The sequence below is a fragment of the Plectropomus leopardus genome, chromosome 1 (assembly GCF_026936395.1).
Source record: "Plectropomus leopardus strain MGB_pleo_1.0 chromosome 1, ASM2693639v1, whole genome shotgun sequence".
In the NCBI taxonomy this organism is placed as follows: domain Eukaryota; kingdom Metazoa; phylum Chordata; class Actinopteri; order Perciformes; family Serranidae; genus Plectropomus; species Plectropomus leopardus.
In genome coordinates, this window is record NC_142176.1 from 44,140,574 (window position 1) to 44,163,278 (window position 22,705).

A 22,705-nucleotide genomic window follows, 5' to 3' on the forward strand; every position below is an offset into this window, starting at 1 on the left:
CTGGTGTATGGTCAAATTTTGATTTCATTTTTGCTTCATATGACATCCATTTATGTTTATCTCTTTTAGCTGGATGACTATGAAAAACAGGAGTTGTGCTTCTGGAGGGTACCTGTTTTGTTGCAGATTTTATATTATTATTTATTTATTTAGTGTTTGTGGGTTTTTTTGTTGGAGCAGGCATAATAGTTTGGTTAAAACTGAGCTTTAAATGAGCCTTAGGTAAAACCTGAAACTGTATTTTTTGGTGACTTGTCAGTTTGTGTGATTGACCCAAAAAACAATCAATCAATCAATCAATCAATCAACCAACCAACCAAGTGCAAAACTGCAATGGAAACACTTTGGCTGTTCTAGGTCACATGATGCTATGACTATGTGCTTGTCAGAAGGAACTGGCTCCCTCATGATGCAGCAGGAGCTACAAGAGCTGTTATTGCATCACATAACTCTTAAAAGTCGAGCGATCATCCTGAAGTTTTGAATCCACAATTCCTCTGTGAAATCATGGACTATCACCTCCCAGAAATCCCTCATATGTGGCTGCTCCCGCGTATAAGGGGCTTGCCTTTCCATTGTGGCTCCATAACCATCACCATGCTTCTTGGAATGTCATCACCACAGCAGAAGTTGCAGAACGTCAGTCAGTGGAAACAGTCATCTCATAACTGTGTTTTATCAACATTTTCAAATAATGCAAGTTTTGTGCAAATCTGTAAAGGAAACCCACCTACTTTTGTCATAGTTCAATTTGACAAAATTGTCCCTTACTCAATATGCACATGTTGTCATGGACCTGCTGTCTGTTTCCTCCTACCTGCTGTCAGTAATTTTCCACACACACACACACACCCTCCCTCTGCTCCACTGCTGACCACGCCCACTGCTGCAGCCTGCTCTCCCCTCAGCTGCAGCTCATCATCAATCAGTGCAGTATATAAGACACTCCAGGACACACACACACTGCCAGATTGTTCCTCTGCGTTATGCATGTCTTTCCAGCGTTTCTCCGTCAGATCACCCGTTGCCGACTCTGCCTGTTCCTGACCTGCCCTCCTCGCCTGACTCCCCCCGGACCTACCTGCTCTTTGTTCTCGACCACGTTTCCAGTTTCGGCGTTCCGGAAAACTGACGGCTCCACTGGTAAAGACTCCTTCGCTCAGCTAAGACGATCCTCCTGCCTGATCCCTGTCGGTACTGTTGCTCCCGCGGACGGACTTCCCGGTTACCGAACCCCTGCTTGTTCCAGACCATCCCTCAGCTCGATCCCAGTCGGCGTTCCAGCACGTGGAGACGGCTCGTGGAGCTACGGGGTTTCCTCCCCGCCAGCCACTGAGGGTACAAGCTTCGTTTCTTCATTCAGTGACAATCCCAGAGACACTGCTAGTGCTTCCGGCACGAAGAACGAACTCTTTGTCTGTAAGCTGAGCTATTTCTGTGTTGGTGACAATAAAAGTTATTACCAACTGCAAGAGGCTATTGTTGTACTGCATCTGGGTCCTACCACCACCCGTTTCAGTACAATCTGGCCAGACATGGACCCAGCAGACTCCAATGCTCTGCAATCCCGCCTAACCCGCGTGGAGGGAATGCTCCAGCAACACGAGGCTAAGCTAACCTCCAACGCGGCAGAGGCGCGTCAGTCCGCATCAGCCCTGGAGCGAGCGCTAACTCTACTAGCCAACCAGGTTCAACAGATGGCTACGTCACTGACCCAGCACGCCGCTCCTGTTCCTCCTCCGACTCCACCACCCAGCATGGCATCAGAACCGCGTGTGGGAGCGCCAGAACGCTATGCCGGGGATCCGGAGGGGTGCAATCCATTTCTCACAAACTGCTCGATCCTGTTTGCCCTGCAGCCTCGCACGTTCGCCACGGAGGGGGCTCGGGTCGCCTTCGCCATAAATCACCTCACGGGCAGAGCACGCTTGTGGGGAACGGCGGAGTGGGAGAGGGGCACGCCAGCCTGTGCGTCGTTTCAAGCCTTTTCTGAGGAGCTTCGCAAGGTGTTTGGTCCCGTCTCCTTGGGCCCCGATGTTACTGGGGGTCTTCTGAATCAACGGCAGGGGGACAGGACAGTGGCAGACTACGCGATCGAATTCAGAACTCAAGCTCGACAGAGCGATTGGAATTCGGTCGCGCAATGTGACGCTTTTCTTAACGGTCTAGCCCCATATATAAAAGACGAACTGGTGTCGTTTGATCTACCTCATTCCCTGGATGGACTCATTGAGATCACCACGAGGCTTGACAAACGCATTCAGGCGAGGAAAAGGGAGCGACGCCGGGAGGAGGGGGCTCATCGTGTTCCGGTTCGTCAACCCGGATTTCCAATGAGTCCCGAGTCATCTCCAGTGTCAGCTCCAGGGGGCCCAGAGCCCATGCAGGTGGGGCAGACCCGGCTTTCTTCGGAGGAGCGGGAGAGACGCCGGCGAGGAAATCTCTGCCTGTATTGTGGTCAGGCCGGCCATTTTGTCACCAAATGTCCGGTAAAAGGCAGGGCTCAGCAGTCGAGAGGGGCATCCTGCTGAGCCGATCCCAGAACTCTGTCCCACGTCCTCGTCCGCTGTTCCACGTTCAGCTCCTGGTTAACGAAGGGTCCCACACTCTCGCCACCTTCGTTGACTCCGGGGCCGACGTCAACCTCATCGACCAAGAACTCGCCCGTCAGCTGGGGATCGAGCAGGTTCCCCTTCCACGTCCCGTTCCGGCACACGCATTAGATGGACATCTTCTGGGAACGGTCATCCACCAGACCGTTCCTGTCTCCATGATCCTGGCTGGAGAACATCGTGAGACCATCCAGTTTCACGTTATGGATTCTCCCAAAGTCCCTCTGATTCTTGGATATCCATGGTTGAGGCGCCACAATCCACATATAGACTGGGCCACGGGGTTGATTCTGTCATGGAGTCCTTCCTGTCAGCACATCTGCCTCCAACAACAGATCACGCCCACACCGCCTGCCAGTGCCGGTTCTCCTCCAGACCTCTCCGGGGTGCCATCGGATTACCACGACTTTCGGGAGGTCTTCAACAAGTCCAGGGCCACATCTCTGCCACCCCATCGACCATATGACTGCGCCATCGATCTCCTGCCTGGGTCTACTCCTCCCAAGGGCCGTCTCTTCTCGCTATCTGCACCAGAGAGGGAGGCCATGGAGACCTACATCTCCGAGTCCCTGGCGTCTGGAATCATCCGACCCTCCTCGTCTCCTGCCGGGGCCGGATTCTTCTTCGTGGGGAAGAAAGATGGATCACTCCGGCCGTGCATCGACTACAGAGGTCTGAATGACATCACGGTAAAGAACCGATATCCTCTTCCTCTCATCGCCTCTGCTTTCGAGCTGTTGCAAGGTTCCACCGTGTTCTCGAAACTTGATCTCCGCAACGCCTACCACCTGGTCCGCATCCGAGAGGGGGATGAATGGAAAACGGCGTTTAATACCCCCACAGGACATTATGAGTATCTGGTGATGCCTTTTGGACTAACTAACGCTCCCGCCGTGTTTCAGGGCCTCATCAACGACGTGCTCGGAGACATGTTGAATAAATTCGTTTTCGTCTATCTTGACGATATTCTGATCTTCTCCCGATCCATGCCTGAACATATCCACCATGTACAGAGGGTTCTGCAGCGCCTCCTCGAAAACTCTCTGTTCGTGAAGGCGGAAAAATGTGAATTCCACACCTCTTCCGTCGCCTTCCTGGGTTACATCATCAGCCACAACCACATGGAGATGGACCCCACCAAGGTTTCCGCTGTGTCCTCCTGGCCCGTTCCTGACTCCCGCAAGCAGTTGCAGCGGTTCCTGGGGTTCGCCAACTTCTACAGGCGTTTCATCAGAGGCTACAGCACGATAGCCGCTCCTCTCACCGCCCTCACCTCTTCCAAGATCCAGTTCCGCTGGACCACAGCTGCGGGCGAGGCCTTCCAGCACCTGAAGGACCGATTCAGTTCGGCTCCGATCCTGCTCATCCCTGACCCAGACCGGCAGTTCGTGGTGGAGGTGGATGCTTCTGATGTGGGAGTGGGGGCAGTGCTGTCCCAACGCTCTGCTGAGGATGGGAAACTGCACCCCTGTGCCTTCTTCTCCCGGCGTCTGTCTCCAGCAGAGAGGAATTACGACATCGGGAACCGGGAACTGTTGGCTGTCAAGCTAGCGTTGGAAGAGTGGCGACACTGGCTGGAGGGAACCAGGGATCCCTTCCTCGTCTGGACTGATCATAAGAATCTCGAATACATCCGCTCAGCCAAACGAATGAACTCTCGCCAAGCCCGGTGGGCCCTCTTCTTCGCCCGCTTCAACTTCACGCTCTCCTATCGCCCCGGTTCCCGAAATGTCAAGCCAGACGCCTTGTCTCGACAGTTTCTGGTGGGAGAGGAAGACTCTCCTCACACAGACAATATCCTTCCCTCATCTCGTCTCCTGGCCACACTCACCTGGGAGATCGAGGAGCGGATCAAGGCCGCTCTGGAGGATCAGCCGGGGCCCAGCTCATGTCCTCAGGATCGCCTGTTCGTCCCCCGGGAGTTCCGGTCGGAGGTTTTGCAGTGGGCCCACGACTCTCGACTTACCTGTCACCCGGGGATAGCTCGGACCAAGGAGGTCCTTCAACGACGATTCTGGTGGGCCACCCTGGATGAGGATACCAGGGGTTTTAAATCACGCTTGTCCCGTCTGCAGTAGGAACAAGACCCCTCGCCAAGCCCCGGCCGGCTTCCTGAGGCCCCTCCCTGTTCCTCATCGTCCTTGGTCCCATATTGCTCTGGACTTTGTCACCGGTCTGCCACTGTCAGGAGGGAACACTGCCATCCTGACAGTGGTAGATCGCTTCAGTAAAATGGCACATTTGGTGCCTCTGCCAAAACTCCCCTCCGCCAAAGAGACTGCCAGTTTACTGCTCGACCATGTTTTCAGACTCCACGGACTCCCCACCGACGTGGTGTCTGATCGTGGTCCCCAATTCACGTCGGCGTTTTGGAGAGAGTTTTGCCGTCTCCTGGGAGCCTCCACCAGTCTGTCCTCGGGTTATCATCCCCAATCCAATGGCCAAGCCGAGAGGATGAATCAGGAGATGGAGACGGCTCTCCGGTGTATGGCCTCCTCTCATCCGGCCTCCTGGTCCTCCCAGCTCATATGGGTGGAATATGCGCATAACACCCTGGTCAGCTCCGCCACAGGACTCTCCCCTTTTCAGTGCGCTTATGGCTTCCAGCCTCCTCTGTTTCCTGACCAGGAGAAAGACACGGTGTACCCGTCAGTGGAGGCGTTCATCCGGCGATGCCGCCAAACCTGGTCGCAGGCCAGAACCGCTCTACTCCGGGCCACCGATCGCTACGCTGCTGCTGCCAACCGCCGCCGCTCCCAAGCTCCGTCCTACCGGGTGGGGCAGAAGGTATGGCTCTCCACCAGGGACCTCCCCCTTCAGGTGGACTCCCGGAAATTGGCCCCCAAATATGTTTGTCCATTTCCGGTCGATCGCATCGTGAACCCCATGGCGGTCCGGCTCCGGTTACCCCGTTCGATGCGGATTCACCCCACATTCCACGTCTCCCGGATCAAGCCGGTTAAGGACAGTCCTCTCCAGCCCGTTTCCCAGCCACCTCCCCCTCCTCGGATCATCGACGGGGCTCCAGCGTACACCGTACGACGTCTGCTCCGTTCCCGACGCCGGGGGAGGGGCCTCCAGTACCTGGTGGACTGGGAGGGGTACGGTCCTGAGGAGAGGTCATGGTTGCCGGCTCGTCAGATCCTGGACGACCAGCTGGTGAGAGATTTCCACCGCCTGCATCCTGATCAGCCCACTCGTGCCGTCCGGGGGCGGCGTTCCTCTGCTCCTGTTCCGGTCCCTTCCTCTCCTGTTCCCGGGACGTCTGGGCTGAGATCCTGCTCGGGGGTTCCTGCTTCGCGGCCGCTGGTCGTTCCTTCCTCCGACGATGACGACGTGGGTTCCGGTGTTTCGGGGGACTTCGGTCCCTCCTCCTGACCCCCTCCTCCCGCCCGGCTTGGGTGTTCCTGTTTTGGGACGTCGGGGGCCGTCCCTTGAGGGGGGGGTTCTGTCATGGACCTGCTGTCTGTTTCCTCCTACCTGCTGTCAGTAATTTTCCACACACACACACACACCCTCCCTCTGCTCCACTCTACCTGCTGACCACGCCCACTGCTGCAGCCTGCTCTCCCCTCAGCTGCAGCTCATCATCAATCAGTGCAGTATATAAGACACTCCAGGACACACACACACTGCCAGATTGTTCCTCTGCGTTATGCATGTCTTTCCAGCGTTTCCCCGTCAGATCACCCGTTGCCGACTCTGCCTGTTCCTGACCTGCCCTCCTCGCCTGACTCCCCCCGGACCTACCTGCTCTTTGTTCTCGACCACGTTTCCAGTTTCGGCGTTCCGGAAAACTGACGGCTCCACTGATAAAGACTCCTTCGCTCAGCTAAGACGATCCTCCTGCCTGATCCCTGTCGGTACTGTTGCTCCCGCGGACGGACTTCCCGGTTACCGAACCCCTGCTTGTTCCAGACCATCCCTCAGCTCGATCCCAGTCGGCGTTCCAGCACGTGGAGACGGCTCGTGGAGCTACGGGGTTTCCTCCCCGCCAGCCACTGAGGGTACAAGCTTCGTTTCTTCATTCAGTGACGATCCCAGAGACACTGCTAGTGCTTCCGGCACGAAGAACGAACTCTTTGTCTGTAAGCTGAGCTATTTCTGTGTTGGTGACAATAAAAGTTATTACCAACTGCAAGAGGCTATTGTTGTACTGCATCTGGGTCCTACCACCACCCGTTTCACATGTGAAATTCATGTTACCATATGTGAATGTGTTTCTGATTTGAGACACTTTTTATATGAAATATCAGAAAGTCATGTTTGCCTGGCTTATGAATGTCTCAGATGGTAAAATGTGGAATATGTAAAATTTTCTGTGGCAAAAAAAATGCTGCATAATTATTAGGAATTCTGAGTTGTTTTTGAATCTCTCTCTCTCTCTGTTTTTATTTGTTAATGTCCCGTTTTGGTGATCAAGGCTACCTTGATTCCTATTTGGGGTGGCACAGTGATGTGGTGGTTAGCACTGTCGCCTCACAGCAAGAGGGTCCTAGGTTCAAAACTGGGTTGGGGCAAGGTACAGACTTTGAGCCGGTGGCCCCTTCTGTGCGGAGTTTGTATGATCTCCCCGTGTCTGCGTGGGTTCTCTCCAGGTTCTCCGGCTTCCTCCCATATTCCAAAGACATGCAGGTTGATTGGTGGCTTTAAATTGCCCATAGGTGTGACCGAGAGTGTGAATTGTTGTCAGTCTATATGTGTCAGCCCTGCCATAGTCTGGCGTCCTGTCCAGGGTGTACCCCTCCTCGCCCAATGACAGCTGGGATAGGCTCTCTGAAATTATGGATCTGTTATCAGCTACTTCATAATAGCTCCATGGGCCAATTTTAGACCACAACCCACCAGTAGAATCACAAAAACTGACCAGAAAATTATTGAGAAATGTTGTGTCATGTTGAAACAGGTCCCATTATCACATTTTAAAATAAGAAACAGAAATAAGAAACAGAGATAGAAAATAGAAATAGAAAAGCAGACTCAGACTCAATAAGAGACAAACATTATTTGGTCAGATGTATATTTTTGCTGTACATTGACTGAGGTCAATCTTTTTACTCTTTCCACGTTTTTCTGTCTTCAGATGAAAGGATGCTGCAGGGACCCACCGAGAGAGTGAGCCCCACCTGACCACCCCCACACCCCTTTCCCCGACCCTCAGAGCCCTCAGCGCCGCCATCCCATCATGAACCTGCTGTGCCGTGGGCGCCTGAAACTGCTGGTGGCGTCTCTCACAGCCGTTGTGCTGCTCACCTGGCTCTACCTGCTGGCTGGCAACCTGGAGAGTGAGTACAAGCCAATTTGCAGACATATGCAAGCATTAAAGGGAAAAATTTGTTTTGCCAGAAATTTCTCATTCTTCAGTTGAATGTGAGTGAGCTCACTGTGTGGTTTTCATGGAGATTGGGTTTGAAAATTCAGAAGCTGGTTTATAATAAAAGCCTGGAGCTGTGGTTTGGATCAGATAGAGTTGCAGAAATCCAATCAGCAAAAACAGAAAACATCAATTATCAGACAGTTTTTCACGACTCAGCTCAATTCCTCTTCGATCCGACTATTAAGTTAAAATTTTAAACACACAGAGCTTATTTTCTGCTCAGTTTGATTTTTCATCCTGACATCCCGGGGAACCACCAAGGCCGCACCAGCGAGCCGCAGTCAGCGCTTTTGTTTGGATCACGGCAGCAGGGTCGCATCAGAGAATTTCTTTGCCACAATGCTGCCATGCTGTTTCCTGGAAGAGCTTTTGTAACACATGGACACACACACACATGCGCAAAAACACATACGCACGCACACACACACACACACACACACAGAGTCCACTTACACTGAACTAAAACAACTTCTGACCAGATTGATGTTCCCCACAGGATTATTTCAATAACCTTCTTTTCTCGAGGGCCACGATCGGGCTAATACAACAAAAATGATTATAAATCCTTCCCGTTTTGCATGACAGAGCACCTGTGTGGAATACATAATAAGTAAATACGATCAATGAAGAATTGTAGGATGTAATTTAGCATAAAAGCAAAGCTTTGTCCTGTGAAAGGAAATTGCCTTGATTTCTTGTACAACGTGGGAAGAAGGCAATGAGAAATGAAAAAAATTTAGTAAAAAGAAAAAATTTAAATTACCTGAAAATTAGTTTAAAAAAAAAAAAGAAAAATAAGCGAAAAATGAAGTTAAAAAAAGAAATTCATTTAATCCATAATGCTTTATGATTACACTCAAACACACAAAAGGCTTATTCATATCAACAGTAATAAAACATTATAGATATGCCTTATAATGAATTATAAGTGTCAAATGTCTTATCCATGCTCTTTTTTAAACTAGAGGTTGACTGATGGAGCTTATAATGCATTGTAAATACCTATACTCACCTAAACACACATCAACAATCAACCGCAGTAAGGACTCATAGAGTGCTATAACAGTCCAGGCAGTATCATAAGTTATCATAGTTTGCGTCAGGTAAAGGGAGTGACATATGGATGCATTTATTATAATCTATTTTTCATCATAATGTTTCATTTTTGGTGTTAAGTAAAGTGTAACTCATTTTCTTGAATTTATAATAGTCCATGCTGCATCATAACTCATTAATACCTACCATACACTACAAGAGTGTGTTTATGAGTGCAGTCTTAAAGCATTATCAGTCCATTATAATTCACTATGAATGCCCCCATAATGCATTATAAATGTGGTCTTTATGGAAAGTGTTATGAAGATTTTTACTGCGGGTCCATTAAGCAGCTGTTGTGATTCTTTGGATTGCAAATTGAAGATTCAGATGAATTTACATTTTTCTGAGCTCTTTATGGATTTCTTGCCAGAAACTTATAAGTTGGGATTGAAATTTAATTTTGTGCAATAAATGTGTCGACAGTAGCTGATATTCTGCATGAACTGAAGTGACAAACATAATTTACTGAAATGTGACATTTAACTAGAGAATCAGTGTTAACACATGATCGAGTTGCATAATCAGACTGTTTCCATCCAAATGTTTTAAAATAAAATATGAAACGATGTGTTTCCATCAGCTCTATTTATGTGTAGATGTTCATGAGTGTGTGACCAGATGACATTATTGATGTTCAGTGATTATGATACTTCGTGGCATTTTAGTCATGCTTCGCACCTGAAATGCATTTGAGTGTTATTGATAAACAAATGTGCCTCTTTTGATACATGTGCACACTGTGGCATTTTAATGGATCTATGGATGGTCTATGGTGATGGAGATGCGGTTGACATACAACAACGTTACAGTTACAATAATGGCCTATCTTTTTAACCTTCTTTAAGGCTTTTCTACCCAATATGCCAACTTTTCAAGGCAGTGACTTAGCTGTATTGCTGGAGTGGTCCCATCATCCTTCTTCTGCCTCTTATGGTATGAAGCAAACAGCCCTTCCCCTTGTCCAAGGTCCTCTCACTCTTCCTCATCAACACGAGGCACAGGTGGTGCAGTGTTTGCAGCACCATGCAGGATCAGATCTGACAAAACATGTAAAAACAACAGCAGAAACAGAGAAGCCTTCATTGCTGTAAGTGTTATTACAGTAGGTTAAAGTAAAAAAGTTGTTGTCAATTAGATCAAATTATAAGAGAAAATGTTTCATTAAACTCAATAATACTTACCTTTCACTCTGTGTTCGACCTCTGCCTTGACCTCATGACTGACCAGCACATGTTGCTCCACCAACATCAAAGAAAATGCTGGGTCCAAGGCAGCTGCTTTGAGGTAGACTGGATCTGAAATGGGGGCAGTGATTCCATCTTGTCCCATGGCCATTTTCACATTGATGAAGATTTCAAGAAATCTTTTGTTCAGGGATGCCTGGAGACTTCTCACTAGGTAGCTGAGAAAACGGACTTGAGTCCTCAGCTTCTCAAGGTGATGATTCAGGGAGAGGACAGAGGGAACAACAGAACTGATGGTGACTACCTTCTCACCCTGTGTCAAATGTGTTGCTTCTCCAAATGGCTTCAGGATGTTCACCAACTCCTCCAACAGGTTCCACTCCTGTGATGTGAATGACTACTCCTTGTGCCCAGCCTTTTCTAGAACATTAGAGAGCTTTAGTTGATCATACTGGAAAACTGCCTTCACTTGCCTCACTGTCGAGTTCCATCTTGTATTAACAGCAGCAGGGATGCCTCTTTGCTCACCAAATTCACCATCAACCTGATCTTTGAATGCTGTGCTTGTGGGCAGCAGTGAGCTAAGTTTTGATAACTTTGAAAGAGAAGGAGATATTTGTTTCTCTCGACCTGTCTCCCACCACCAGCTGGAGGGTGTGTGCAAAACACTGCAAGCTGTGTTTATTTTGCCATAGCAGCATCTACTGTTAGCTGATCTTCCACAGTTAGATCATGCCAGATCTCTGGGTTGTCAAGATAATAACAGTCATATACTTCATCTTCTTGTTCAGTGGGGAAACACACAGTGAAGGCTTTCCGCATGTCTGCAGCATTGTCACTAATGATGTAGTCCAAATTATCTTTATCATTGAACTCATCACATTGGGCCTCAAACTGCTCACAAATTCTTTCAGCTGTGTGTGAACCTGTGAAGTGGTCACAGGCCAAGAGATTGGACTTTAGCTGTCTCTCTTCAGCACAGTTCTCTACTTTGAAAGTCAATGTTCTGCGACACACTAGGGCATACTTACTATCAACAACTGTCAGAAAGTGCCGAAAACTCTTGTTTTCAACAAATGACAGAGGCAAGTTGCAGTTAATAACCAAGTTGGATAGTATTGTGTTGGTGATAGCTTTCTGCTGTGGATGAGAGTGGCTGTAGTGGCCAACACGGGACTCCATGAACTGCGAGATTGAAGGCTGTTGTGGTTCATTTGTGACTATTTTGTTCTTCTGGTACTCTTCAAATCTGTTGAGTTAAGCATAAATTTCAAAATGTCAATTTACCTAGCTGGCTAGTTAAATAATTGAGGATGAAAACTAAAATGCTGAAATTAGCTTTCCATTCGGAGAAACATAAAACATTATATTTAGCATTTAAAGTTCCCCTTAACTTCCCCCTTAACTCTGAATCGTAGTCCACAGCCCAATAGAGTGGTGAAGGGATGTCGTATTTTTGTAGGCCAACCAGGAAGTAAACGTCACACTGGTTCCCTTGTCAAAAACCTTATGGGATTTTTGAATGGGATTTTTGGTTATCGCCAAAAATAGGCTCTGTGGCGAACACAAGTTTATGAGACTTACAAGTTTGTTCAGCGTGATAATCTTCACAGATGAACTACCACTTTTGTGTGTTTGAAGCATGAATTAAATTGCCAGGAGCTAAAAGCTATTGTTAGGCTATACACAAACTACATCACGGTCGCACGTATTAAATGTCACCACTACAAACACTGTAAAAACACGTTGAAAAATGCTCGAAAAATGTTATAAACAGATAAATCTAGAAGTTCGAGTGCAACTCTGTAAAGCTGTAAAGACAAATGGGTTTACTGCGTTTCTGTGCGTGCTGTGATGACGTCTAACGTCCCCGACAAATACTGTAGTCCCATATAGCCATTTGTTAGCAACAGCCTTTTTTTAGGATGAGTTAAACCTTAAAAGTTCAAAAATTGGGTTTAAGCGGATGTATTTTATTTTGCAGAACAAATCGTCCAAATACCTTTAGTCTGTGTTAACCACAGACCTTATTTAGGGCATTTTACCGAAAACCTATTCAAAAAACCCATAGACTTTAAAACCAGGGAATGGCAAGTTCTAAAAGGCTAACGGACTTCAGCGTTTTAGGATTCATTACTTCACCGCTCTATTGATTAAACAACATAACAAACAGTTATTTAGCTGTTAAGCTAATGGAAGCTAAAATTACCTTGCTAAGTTAGGCCTCGACTTACTGGTCTTTGTTAAGCTTTAAATGCTGGAGAAAGTTTGATGTTGTTCTTTCTGCATCTGATATTTTCTTCCCGCATGTTTTGCATGTCGCCAAACGTTTTTTGTTAACCACCTGGTAGTTTCAATATCCAAACAATATTATCACAGGTATCATCTTGTTGACTCAGCAACTTAATGTTTTTTTCTTTTGTCTCTGTGGTCTCACCTGCAACGTGATTGGACGCTGTCAGGTGATGCATTGAAAAGGTGATAGGAATTTATATGGTTGATGCTATACGATACAGGAAATAAAGGAAGATGAATTGATTCGTGACACACTTTTAAATAACAAACTTTGGCTTGGGGAAGGTATCAAATGTCTTCAAGTCAAAAGACTCAAGTGAAAGTCAAGTCTTGAGTCATTGGTATTAACTAATTAATAATTAGTAGTAGTTAATGAGACCAATAATTATATATATGTATATATATATATATATATATATATATTAAGTCCGTTAACAATATAAATAAAAAATGAATAAATACAAATAGCTCTCTGGGGTTTTAAGTGACAGTTCCTTCAGTGCTGACACTTCTTTGCACTTGGTGATCATTAAAATAAAATGCAGATACAGATAATCAGCAAAATGCCAAATACTGGCCCCAATTGTCAAGGCAAATAATCTGTCAGCTCCCACTTTATTTTCCCCGTATTAGTCTTGGACTCAATGCTGCACAAAAAATTCCTCCAAAATTATGATAAAAACAATAATCACACCATTACATTAAAAACACAGCAGTCTAAACAAAAACAACAGCAGATGTACCATTACACATAATCCCAGTTTCACCAACATATTACACATACATTGCACATAACACATATTGCACTCACCCCTTATAAAAACACAAATTGCAGGGTGTGTGACTGAATTTATGGAGTTTTCACTCAAGTTTTAATTTTGACATTTTTTCTTTTTTTTTCTTTTCAGCCTAATAAATATAAATATATAACACATAAAATATTTTCATTGTTAAACAGAGAAATACAACTGTACAACTTCTGAATTCAACTTTCTCTTGGTCACAGAAGGCTAACAAGGCTTAGTTGCTTCACTCAGCATTACTCATCAAATGCACTTCATTCAAATTCGACAGAAACAAAATAAAATCTAAATAAAATCATCGTCTTGGTTACTAGTAATCTAGTTAGTAAGTCAACTGTTCCAACAATGACTGGCTCCAGTTTGGTCAAAATATATCTTTAAAGGGATAGTTCACCCAAAAATGAAAATTCACTCATTATCTACTCACCCTCATGCCAATGGGAATTTGGATGAAGTTTTATAGTCCACAAAACACTGCCAGAGGTTCATGGGGAAAAGGCGTTGTACTCTTCTCCCAAACATTTGAAGCAAATGTTAAATAAATACATAATGAAACCACAAAATGTCTTTCTACTGCTCATCTGAAGTAATCCAAGTGTCCTAAAGCCCCTACGTGCCACGTTGTTAGTTGTTTAGCTTTGTTGTAGCCTGTAGCTCTTAGTGTGGGAGCCGCATTTATGTATGCACACGTGCACAAGACGAATGAGAGTTCGTGGAATCTGCACGCCAGTTTTACATGGTACGCGGAAGCCTCCCACGCACACATACACAGACACACACACACACAGACACACACACACACACACACAGACACAGAGTGTCTTCTGAAGTTAGCAGTAAGCAACAAGTCCCTTTATCGGATTTAAATATAATTTGTGTGGTGTGTATATGTGAACAGGCTACAAGGCTAGAAACAACTTGGCACACTGGGGCTTCAGGACACTTGGATTACTTTGGATGAGCAGTATGGAGACTTTTTGTCTCAATTTTTTTGACGTTTGAATTCTGGTCACCATTTGATTCAGCTGTTTGGGAGATGACTGCAACGCCTTTTCCCTGTGAACCTCCAGCAATGTTTTGCGGACTTCACCAAACTTTCCATCGACATGAGTGTGAGTTGATAATGACTGAATTTTCATTTTTCGGTGAACTATCCCTTTAATTCACCAAGTTCTATGTAAAAAAAATTGTAGTTGTGCCCCACGATCTTCACTGGCTATTTACAGTCTCTTAACCTACCGTTACACGTTATGATGCCCTTTAGCTCAGCTGCCTGTTCTGCCAGTAGAGACCAGAGACTTGGCTCTGATGGAGCGTGCTGTGCACTACATGCGGGATTTCTAAATACCTGATATACCATGGCACCACAATAGTGTAGTTACAGTGCAGAGCTGACAGTGTGTTACAGCCAAACAGACATCCCTCATTTATGGCACAATGTAATGGCAACTCCATGCACAGTGGTGGGTAGTAGCAAAGTACATAACTTGCATGCTATTCTGGGATACATGTTCCTTGCTTATTTTAATGTTATGCCACTTCATATTTCTACTTTATTACCTAACAGCTACTTTCAAGATAAAATAAAAAGATTATGGTGAGCAAATGAACTGCATTACAGAAAATGAAAACACTCAACGGAAAAAGCAGCTAGAAATATCTGCACCTCAGCCAGACACAACAAAAAAAAAAAAAAAAAATCTGCCTCTATGTATCTGTAACAATAATCCCATAGAACAATAATTATATACAGAACGTTTTTTATTGCCACATTATGTAGGCTTTCATACCTAACAATTTGAAACCTAAACAAATGGTTTGATTTATTTCAGAAACATGGGGAAAATGCAATCACAAACTTGGCAAGATATGTACTACAAAATGCAATATATGACGAAAAAAATGACCTAAAAATGATCTGAAAGGTCTATGTCCAGAAAGCTATATTTATAATAAATATAATTATATGTTTAAAATAATGTTACAGAACAAAAAGTAATTTTAAAAAAAAAAATTCTTCACTTTTGGGGAGTTTTTTTTTTTTTTTTGTTTGTTTCCAAGTAATTTTCTTGTAACATTTTAGTAATTTCTTTTACTAATATCTTGCTACTTTTCGGACCATTGCTCAGTGCCTTCTTCCTATGTTTATGAAAGAAATCAAAGCAGTCTGCTCTGGTTTCAGAGGGTAAATTCAATAATTTTTGCAGATACCTCACTCAGGTAAAAAAAATAATGCAGGATGTTTTATTTGTGATTAGACAGATTGAGATTACACAGTGCAATATAGAATATACAACATAATTATTCTGAGAAGCATACATAGGAATAAATATTTAGAAGCAGAAGGTGTAGTCAGATGTAAAAGAGCTTCCATCCATCCTCGCTTGTCGCTGTCGTCCCATTTTGCCTTCAGATCAGGGTGTGAACATTCCCAGCATGCCTCGCTTCAACTATGGGCTAGCTGCTGCTCCCAAATGGTTACAGAGAGCGAATGACAGGAGGAGAAGGAGAGGAAGAGAGAAACCGAGAGGGAAGTGAAAAGAGTAACAGAGAGGAAGGAAAGGTGGAGGCAAAGGAATAGAAACTGGCATTATGTGGGAAAAGAGACAATAAGAATGGGAGATGATCAGAGATACATGGACAGATGGAGGGAAAGTGGAGACGAATATGAAGGGAAAGCTGGATGTTGGAGGAATGTATGAAAGAGAACACAGATGGAGAGAGGCGAGTGATGAAGAGATGGAGACAGGACTAGATATAAAGAGAGATATGCATAGGGAGAGAAGAGGAAAAAGGAGTAAAAGATCAAGAGAAGGAGAGCAAGGAGGAGAAAAAGCAAAGAGAACAAGAGAGGAGCAACACTTACATTGATCAATGTAGATTTTTTTTAACAAGCAGGAGAAAATAGTGCATTTGTTATGGACTATTTTCAACGGCGGGATAATTCACATCTGTTGATCTAGTGAGTATTTAGGACAATAGGACAGTGTGTGTGGGAGTCTAGTTAAACTACAGACTGTGTGTGTGTGTGTGTGTGTGTGTGTGATGCATTAAGCTCCTGGCAAATTTAAACATGCACAAGAAAACATTATTTAAAAACATCTTCTTAGCTCTTTTTTCACTGCCCTCTCTCTTCCTGTAACATTTCCATCACAATGCCTCTGAACTGAGAGTCTGGGGTTAAAAAGAGAAAAAACAATAGTTAAAACAAATAGTTGTTCTGTTTTTGGTGGTTGTGACTGTTGGAAGAACCATTATAGCAAGTGTTGTTGTCGGTTCTATTTCTCTGTGGGTTGGTCATGAAAGAAGCAGCCTGCAACTGGCAATAAGAGAAATTTTTGGCAGTTGTATTTAACAGAAACAATGAAGTGAAAACAACATTACCATACCATTACCTTTTTATGAAAGCTGACATGTTGAACTTGTAGGCAAAAAGTTTCTAATGTCCACATCCAGCACTTCTGGATGTGGAGTCTTCGTGTTAGTGTCACCTGATAGATGCATGTCCATTCTTGACTCTCTTGTGTTTTGGTCTCTTTAGCAGCTAAATGCTATATTTTGATAATGATTGTGCAACTAGGGGAGTTTCCATTAAACCTTTAAATTGTGCAAATTGAAATTGCGAATATAAAATATGCCTAATGGAAACACCTTCAATTTGAAAATCTCCCATTTATTGCAAAGAAGTTTTTACACTCACATGAGGTGGTATTTCAGGCGATTCGAAAAAGCCACATTTTGCAAAACTGCAATGGAAACACTTTTTTTGGCTTTTCTAGGTCACATGATGCTATGGTTATGTGCTTGTCGGTAGGAACTGGCTCCCTCGGGCATGATGCAGCAGGAGCTACAAGAGGTGCTATTGCATCACATAACTCTTCAAAAGTTGTTTTGAATCCACAATTCTTCTGTGAAATTGTGGACTATCAGCTCCCAGAAATCTCTTATGCGTGGCAATTTGCCAGTTTACATGGCGAGGGAAAGGGGTTGTTTTTTCAGGAGATTACACTCTGGAATCCGGTTTCAGAAGTTTGCGTTTCAGGCCCCCAAAACGCTGTTGTGGTATGAACAAAAGGCCAAACCGCAACAAAAGTTTTATGTTTCATGAAAGAACCGTTGCCGTGTAAACAGTCTCTGAGACCGGAGGATGTCCTAATAGACACTGCACTGGGAGTTAGGGCAGCACACTAGCTGCAGCACTCCAGCCAGCAGTTGGCCAGTGTCAGTCTGAGTCCAGCAAACAGGCAAGCTGCACTTTTAGGTTGTTGCCATCTTTTTGTTTTTCTGGCATTATGCCTGAAAGAGCTCTACAGTAAATCAACTTACATTTTCTAACAAGGCTTCAGAAATGACCCAGTAAAAATCCAGTTTATTTAAAGCACATTATAACACTTCAAGGACTCATTTTTAGTGTCTTTAGTAACAGACCGTTCCACACCCCAACCTGAGGCACTCTGAGATAATATTCACACTGCAGTCTTTCAGAAAAGAGCGAGGACTGGAAGGAGGTGCAGAAAGGGGAGAAGAAGAAGTGATGACCCAATTTTCAAGTGTCTGACTCACTAGAACACATCACTAACAAGTTCTATGTACCATGAAGTTGAAGAAACTATGACCACATTTGATGTCACCTTGAGGATTGTGAAGTGATGAATTGCAACCTGGAGTTCAGGTTTACACTTTGAGAAGTCACATCTTGTTAGCAGCTGCTAAAAATATAACTGTAGTTGTTTATGTTGCCTTTTGGGAAACATCTGCATTTCATTTTGTAAGTCATTGACTTTATGCATCTTAATACAGTTGTGTAGAGTTTTGAGTTTGTGATAATTGTGCCTGTATGCAGGCCTCACTTGGCTGCAGTCTAAAAAACAAACTATGAATTTTTAGCAAATCCAAATGAGCATAAGTCTTTGAAGAAAGTTGCAGACAGTCTGACAGTCGCTCTGTCTCACTCCACAGATGGGCGCTCTCTCCTCCTGGCTCCCTGTCTGGCTGACACACCACCAGCTCAAGTCCTAGAGCGAGCCGTCCTCGAGTCTCGGGTTCGAGAGGTGGAAGAAGAGAATCGGCAGATCAGGCTACAGCTCAGCCAATCACAAGGCACTGCCGGCCAGCCACTGGACGGCAACTATGGCAACCAGCAATGGGGGGCCTCTGCAGACACGGGACCAGAGGACGGGGACAACACGGCAGAGGAGAAAAATAACCACACGGAGTGTCCTCGATCACCCACCGTCCAGAAGTGTGAGGTGGGGAAACACAACATTTAACACATGTAAACATTAAAACACAATTATAGGTGCTGAGCAGCAATGGATTAGAGCCGGGCATTAGTAGCAGCAAGCATCAGACAAATTGGAGACAATGAACAGCTTCGCATTAGAATGTGTATTCTGCATCACATGAGTCTTGACCTCACAATCTCAGAAACCCAGGGCAAGTCACTATCTCAGTGAGCTACATGTTGAGTAAGAAATTAGTGATTTCACACTATGACTGAGGGCATAGGGGCAGGATATCAGCTGTCTGTGCATGGAAAGGCAAATATCAAACTGCTTTCAGAAATTCAGTTATCAAGACAAAATTCTGAGAATTTGCATATGTAATCTAGCCAGCATAGATATGTTGATAATTTATTTTTACAAAGATTGATTTGCGCCATTTTTTTTTTTTAACCTTGAAGATTTATTTAGCAAGACTTTGCAAGTTTATGTTTGCGGCACCATTTATAGTCAAACATTTTGATGCACTGTAGGCTCAATTTTAAAACAATCAAAAACCTGTGTGGATGGTTTGTGTAGCAAGCATGGTGACAATTGAGCAAGAAAATGTGGGAGGACATAGGTTGAATTAGGTTTTATTTTTTCATTAAAAACAGAGTGATGGACTTCCTAATTTGTACCACAGTGAAGTGTACGTAAGTTTTTTTCAAAATTAGGGTTACATTTTGGTTTAAGCTGTAAAGCTGTAGCATGTATGAATGATTTGTTATGAATAATCAAACTTTTGAAATTTAGACAGCTGCTGTGGCACCACCATCAGGACAGTTGGCTTGTATTTGCATCTGAGGAAGTTTAGCATGGGACTGGACCTATGTTCTTTGCTGCCTGGCCCCTAATAATAATAATAATAACAATAATAATAATAATAACAATAATAATGATGATAATAATAATAACATTGAGGAAAACAAGAGGGACCAGCAGCTTTGCCGACTGCCCCCTAGCAAGGTGCCCTGATTTACAAAGCTAAAGTACAAGGTACAAATCAAAAGTATTACTTCCTATATCAGGGCACACCCAAGTTTATTAACATGTCTATGCCAAATGATGAAAGTAAAACTGGTTAAATCATAATTCATTTCAGAGTTGTCTGTCACTCACAGAGTCGCGGTTATTGAGTGGTCACACTACATTCAGCACCAATTTCCTGCTGTGGTTATATGGAGTTTCATATACATCATGAACCGATGTTGAACAGTGGTTCCTCACTAGCTTCTACTATTTTTTTTTATTTGTAAATAAGATGACACTGTGCTTACCACAATTTATGCACTTTTGTACAGGTGCAATGTAGTACATTATGATGGTAAATACATGCAGTGCTGATTAGACAAGAATTGTGTGAAAAAATCTGTCCAAAGAAAGGTTTATGTGTATTTTTACTGTAAACATACCACCTCAGCTCAGCACAGTTCACACAAACTAATCAATGAAGGAGCCAGGAGCGAGCTGACAGGGACCAAAATTCAAGGGAACGCACTCACTCTTTGATGTTGTTATAGCCTTTGAGCTCCAACTTTTCAAAGACTTTTGCTGCTGAAAAGCAAGTGACGTGAAATCATACATATCTGAAAGGCTAAATATGAAATTTCACATCAGAGAGGGGATTGAATGTCGCAGGTTGTGTGAAGTTGTCAGGGTAAGCTGCTTGTATCACCAAAATGGGGTGACGGCTCAGAAACCAAAAAAGTAGAGCGTCTTTTTTTTTCTTTTTTTTTTTTAGATTCACAGAAGTAGAAATTTACAACTAACTTGTTGAGACTGATTTTTGTGTTTGTACGTTTACATTAAAATCTGCTTAAAAAAGACTTGACTTTGAGAGAAGGATGCTGTGAACTTCTTCATGGAAGTCGCTGACCTGTCTTGTCTTCTGTCTCCGCAGCTGATCCATGTAGCGTGCGTTTGTGCCGGGCACAATGCCAGCAGAGACGTGGTCACACTGGTCAAGTCTGTCCTCTTTCACAGGTGAGTCTCTTTGTTCACAACAGAAAAATGCTCACACACTGAACAATTGTTCCATTGACCTTTCCTTGATCTCTTCCTCTCTGTCCCTGTAAACTTGTTAGCAACCCGCCAATAAATCAAGCCGTTATTAAGAAAATTCTTCTTTTAACTGGCGACGAATAGGACCTTTTACAAACTCTTGTTATCAGGGCTTCAGATAGAGGCCAGTCGCTGTGCAGCCTCCATCAGTCACTAAGCCTCATTCCCACTGCACAAAAAACCCGCTAACACCTGCTAACATCTGGCTTTTTAATGCGATGGGAATGCGTACGATCGACATTCACACCTGGATCAAATGACTCTGCAGTAGACCCAGGTTTTTATCACCTCTGGCTCCGTTCTGCATTGATGGGAATGCAACACAGCCTTTGTCAAATTAAAACTCATCATTTCAAATTAAAAGCGTTTCATACATGGTACAGGCGTACACTAGATTTTGATGAGTCTTGTTCGCTGAATAACAGTGAAGACAACAGCTGTTCTAATACTAAAGAAACGCTAATACTTTATATGTTTTACTAATACTTTGTATGTAAGATTTCAGGGTTTTGTTGCCGTTTTCTGGATCTGTAGTGACCTCAATCAGCTCGGATTTGTTCCTTGTCATAGATGCTTTTGGAGATTAAAACAGAGATGTAGTTTTAATTTTTTTCTATATTTGACCTCCGCTTATTTGTTTTGCTGCTGGTTTTACAAATGAATCGGATGTTATTTTTAGCTTTTTTTCAACTGATGTCAATTTCAATTGCAAATAAAACTCTTGAGTGCTACCTCACGAAGCTGGACCTCTCACTAGGTGCACTGTCACAATCAATGTTTCTGCAAATCATTGAAAAACGGCATTTAAATGATTAGAACTGATGTTGGTTAAAAAATGTAATTGATGAAAGTAGAAAATATTAACAATATTAACAATATTTTTAAAGCTTTATTTTGAAAAGCACATTTTGTGCGCAGAGTGATACAAGTGTGTGTAATACTAAAATGGGACCTGAGGGTTAGAGAAGGAGCTGTTATAGTGGAACTTAATCACCCTGTTTCCCAGAAGGAACTTCTTGACCTTAACGTCTGTTTTTCTTTCCGTTTCTCAGGAGAAACCCTCTCCACTTTCATTTCATCACCGACACAGTAGCCAATCGTATTCTGAGTTCCCTGTTTCAGTCCTGGATGGTTCCATCTGTGCAAGTCAGCTTCTACGATGCAGATGAACTCAAGGTAAGAGGCCATGAACACACACCTCTCCTCAAACACATCATGTCAGTCCTCATCTGAAACCCCTCTGCGTATCCCTCCCTTCTGCTGTCTGTGAGGACAAGGTGAGCCAAAGTCAAATCCTACATTTACAGTATCAAAGGAAATCCTCTCTGCTCCAAAGTGGCAGCAAGTTGAGAGGATACGGAGACACGCCGACTCAAATGTTTTTATAAACTTACCTTGACAGAAGAGATTCACCTCAGAGCAGCTTTACAGCAGCATCAAAGAGCGAGAAACATCTATCGAGAAACTGCATGCTACACACGCGTCACTAATTCTAAAACAGGAGGTCACGGTGCATGTCTTCAGGTGCCTGTCGCATTAACAGAGATCAGAGGTTTGTTTAAGCTGCAGCGCCGTGTTAACTGGGTGTAATTCAGCATTTGGTGAAGGGTCAATCTTCAGTTTAGTCTCCTTTTAGACTCACAACCACATAAAAAAAAGGGAGTTTGCATCAAAGCTACTAGTATCAACATTCAACTCATTAACATCCATATTTTTCCTGATATTCTGTCCACCCCTATCTGTGTGAACATGCTCGGACTAAATTCTAGAAACACCTTTTAGTGTAAGTAATACAGTACAGGGTGGGGCAGTTTGAATAAGTCAAGTCAAGTCAAGTCAAGTCAGTTTTATTTATAGAGCCCATTATCACATGGTTTGCCTCAGAGGGCTTTACAGTGTACGACATCCCCCTGCCCTTAGACCCTCACATCACCCAAGAAAAAACTCCCCAAAAAGAACCCCTGTAACGGGGAAAAAAAAAAGGAAGAAACCTCAGGAAGAGCGGTAGAGG

The 22,705-nt window shown here is 44.2% G+C and overlaps 1 protein-coding gene and 1 pseudogene across 4 annotated transcripts in view; one reads left to right on the top strand and one right to left on the bottom strand.

Moving 5' to 3' along the window:
* The window catches only part of large2 (LARGE xylosyl- and glucuronyltransferase 2), a 151,605-nt gene that overhangs the window by 101,421 nt on the left and 27,479 nt on the right, over positions 1-22,705 (top strand). For all 4 annotated transcript variants that reach the window (XM_042485237.2, XM_042485227.2, XM_042485245.2 and 1 more), the window contains 4 exons: positions 7,696-7,897; positions 18,329-18,618; positions 20,534-20,616; positions 21,747-21,870. In XM_042485237.2, coding sequence (XP_042341171.1) covers positions 7,798-7,897; positions 18,329-18,618; positions 20,534-20,616; positions 21,747-21,870 — 597 coding nt within the window. In that variant the 5' untranslated portion in view covers positions 7,696-7,797. The remainder of the gene's footprint in view (positions 1-7,695; positions 7,898-18,328; positions 18,619-20,533; positions 20,617-21,746; positions 21,871-22,705) is intronic.
* Positions 10,195-11,453, bottom strand: LOC148190489 (zinc finger BED domain-containing protein 4-like; annotated as a pseudogene).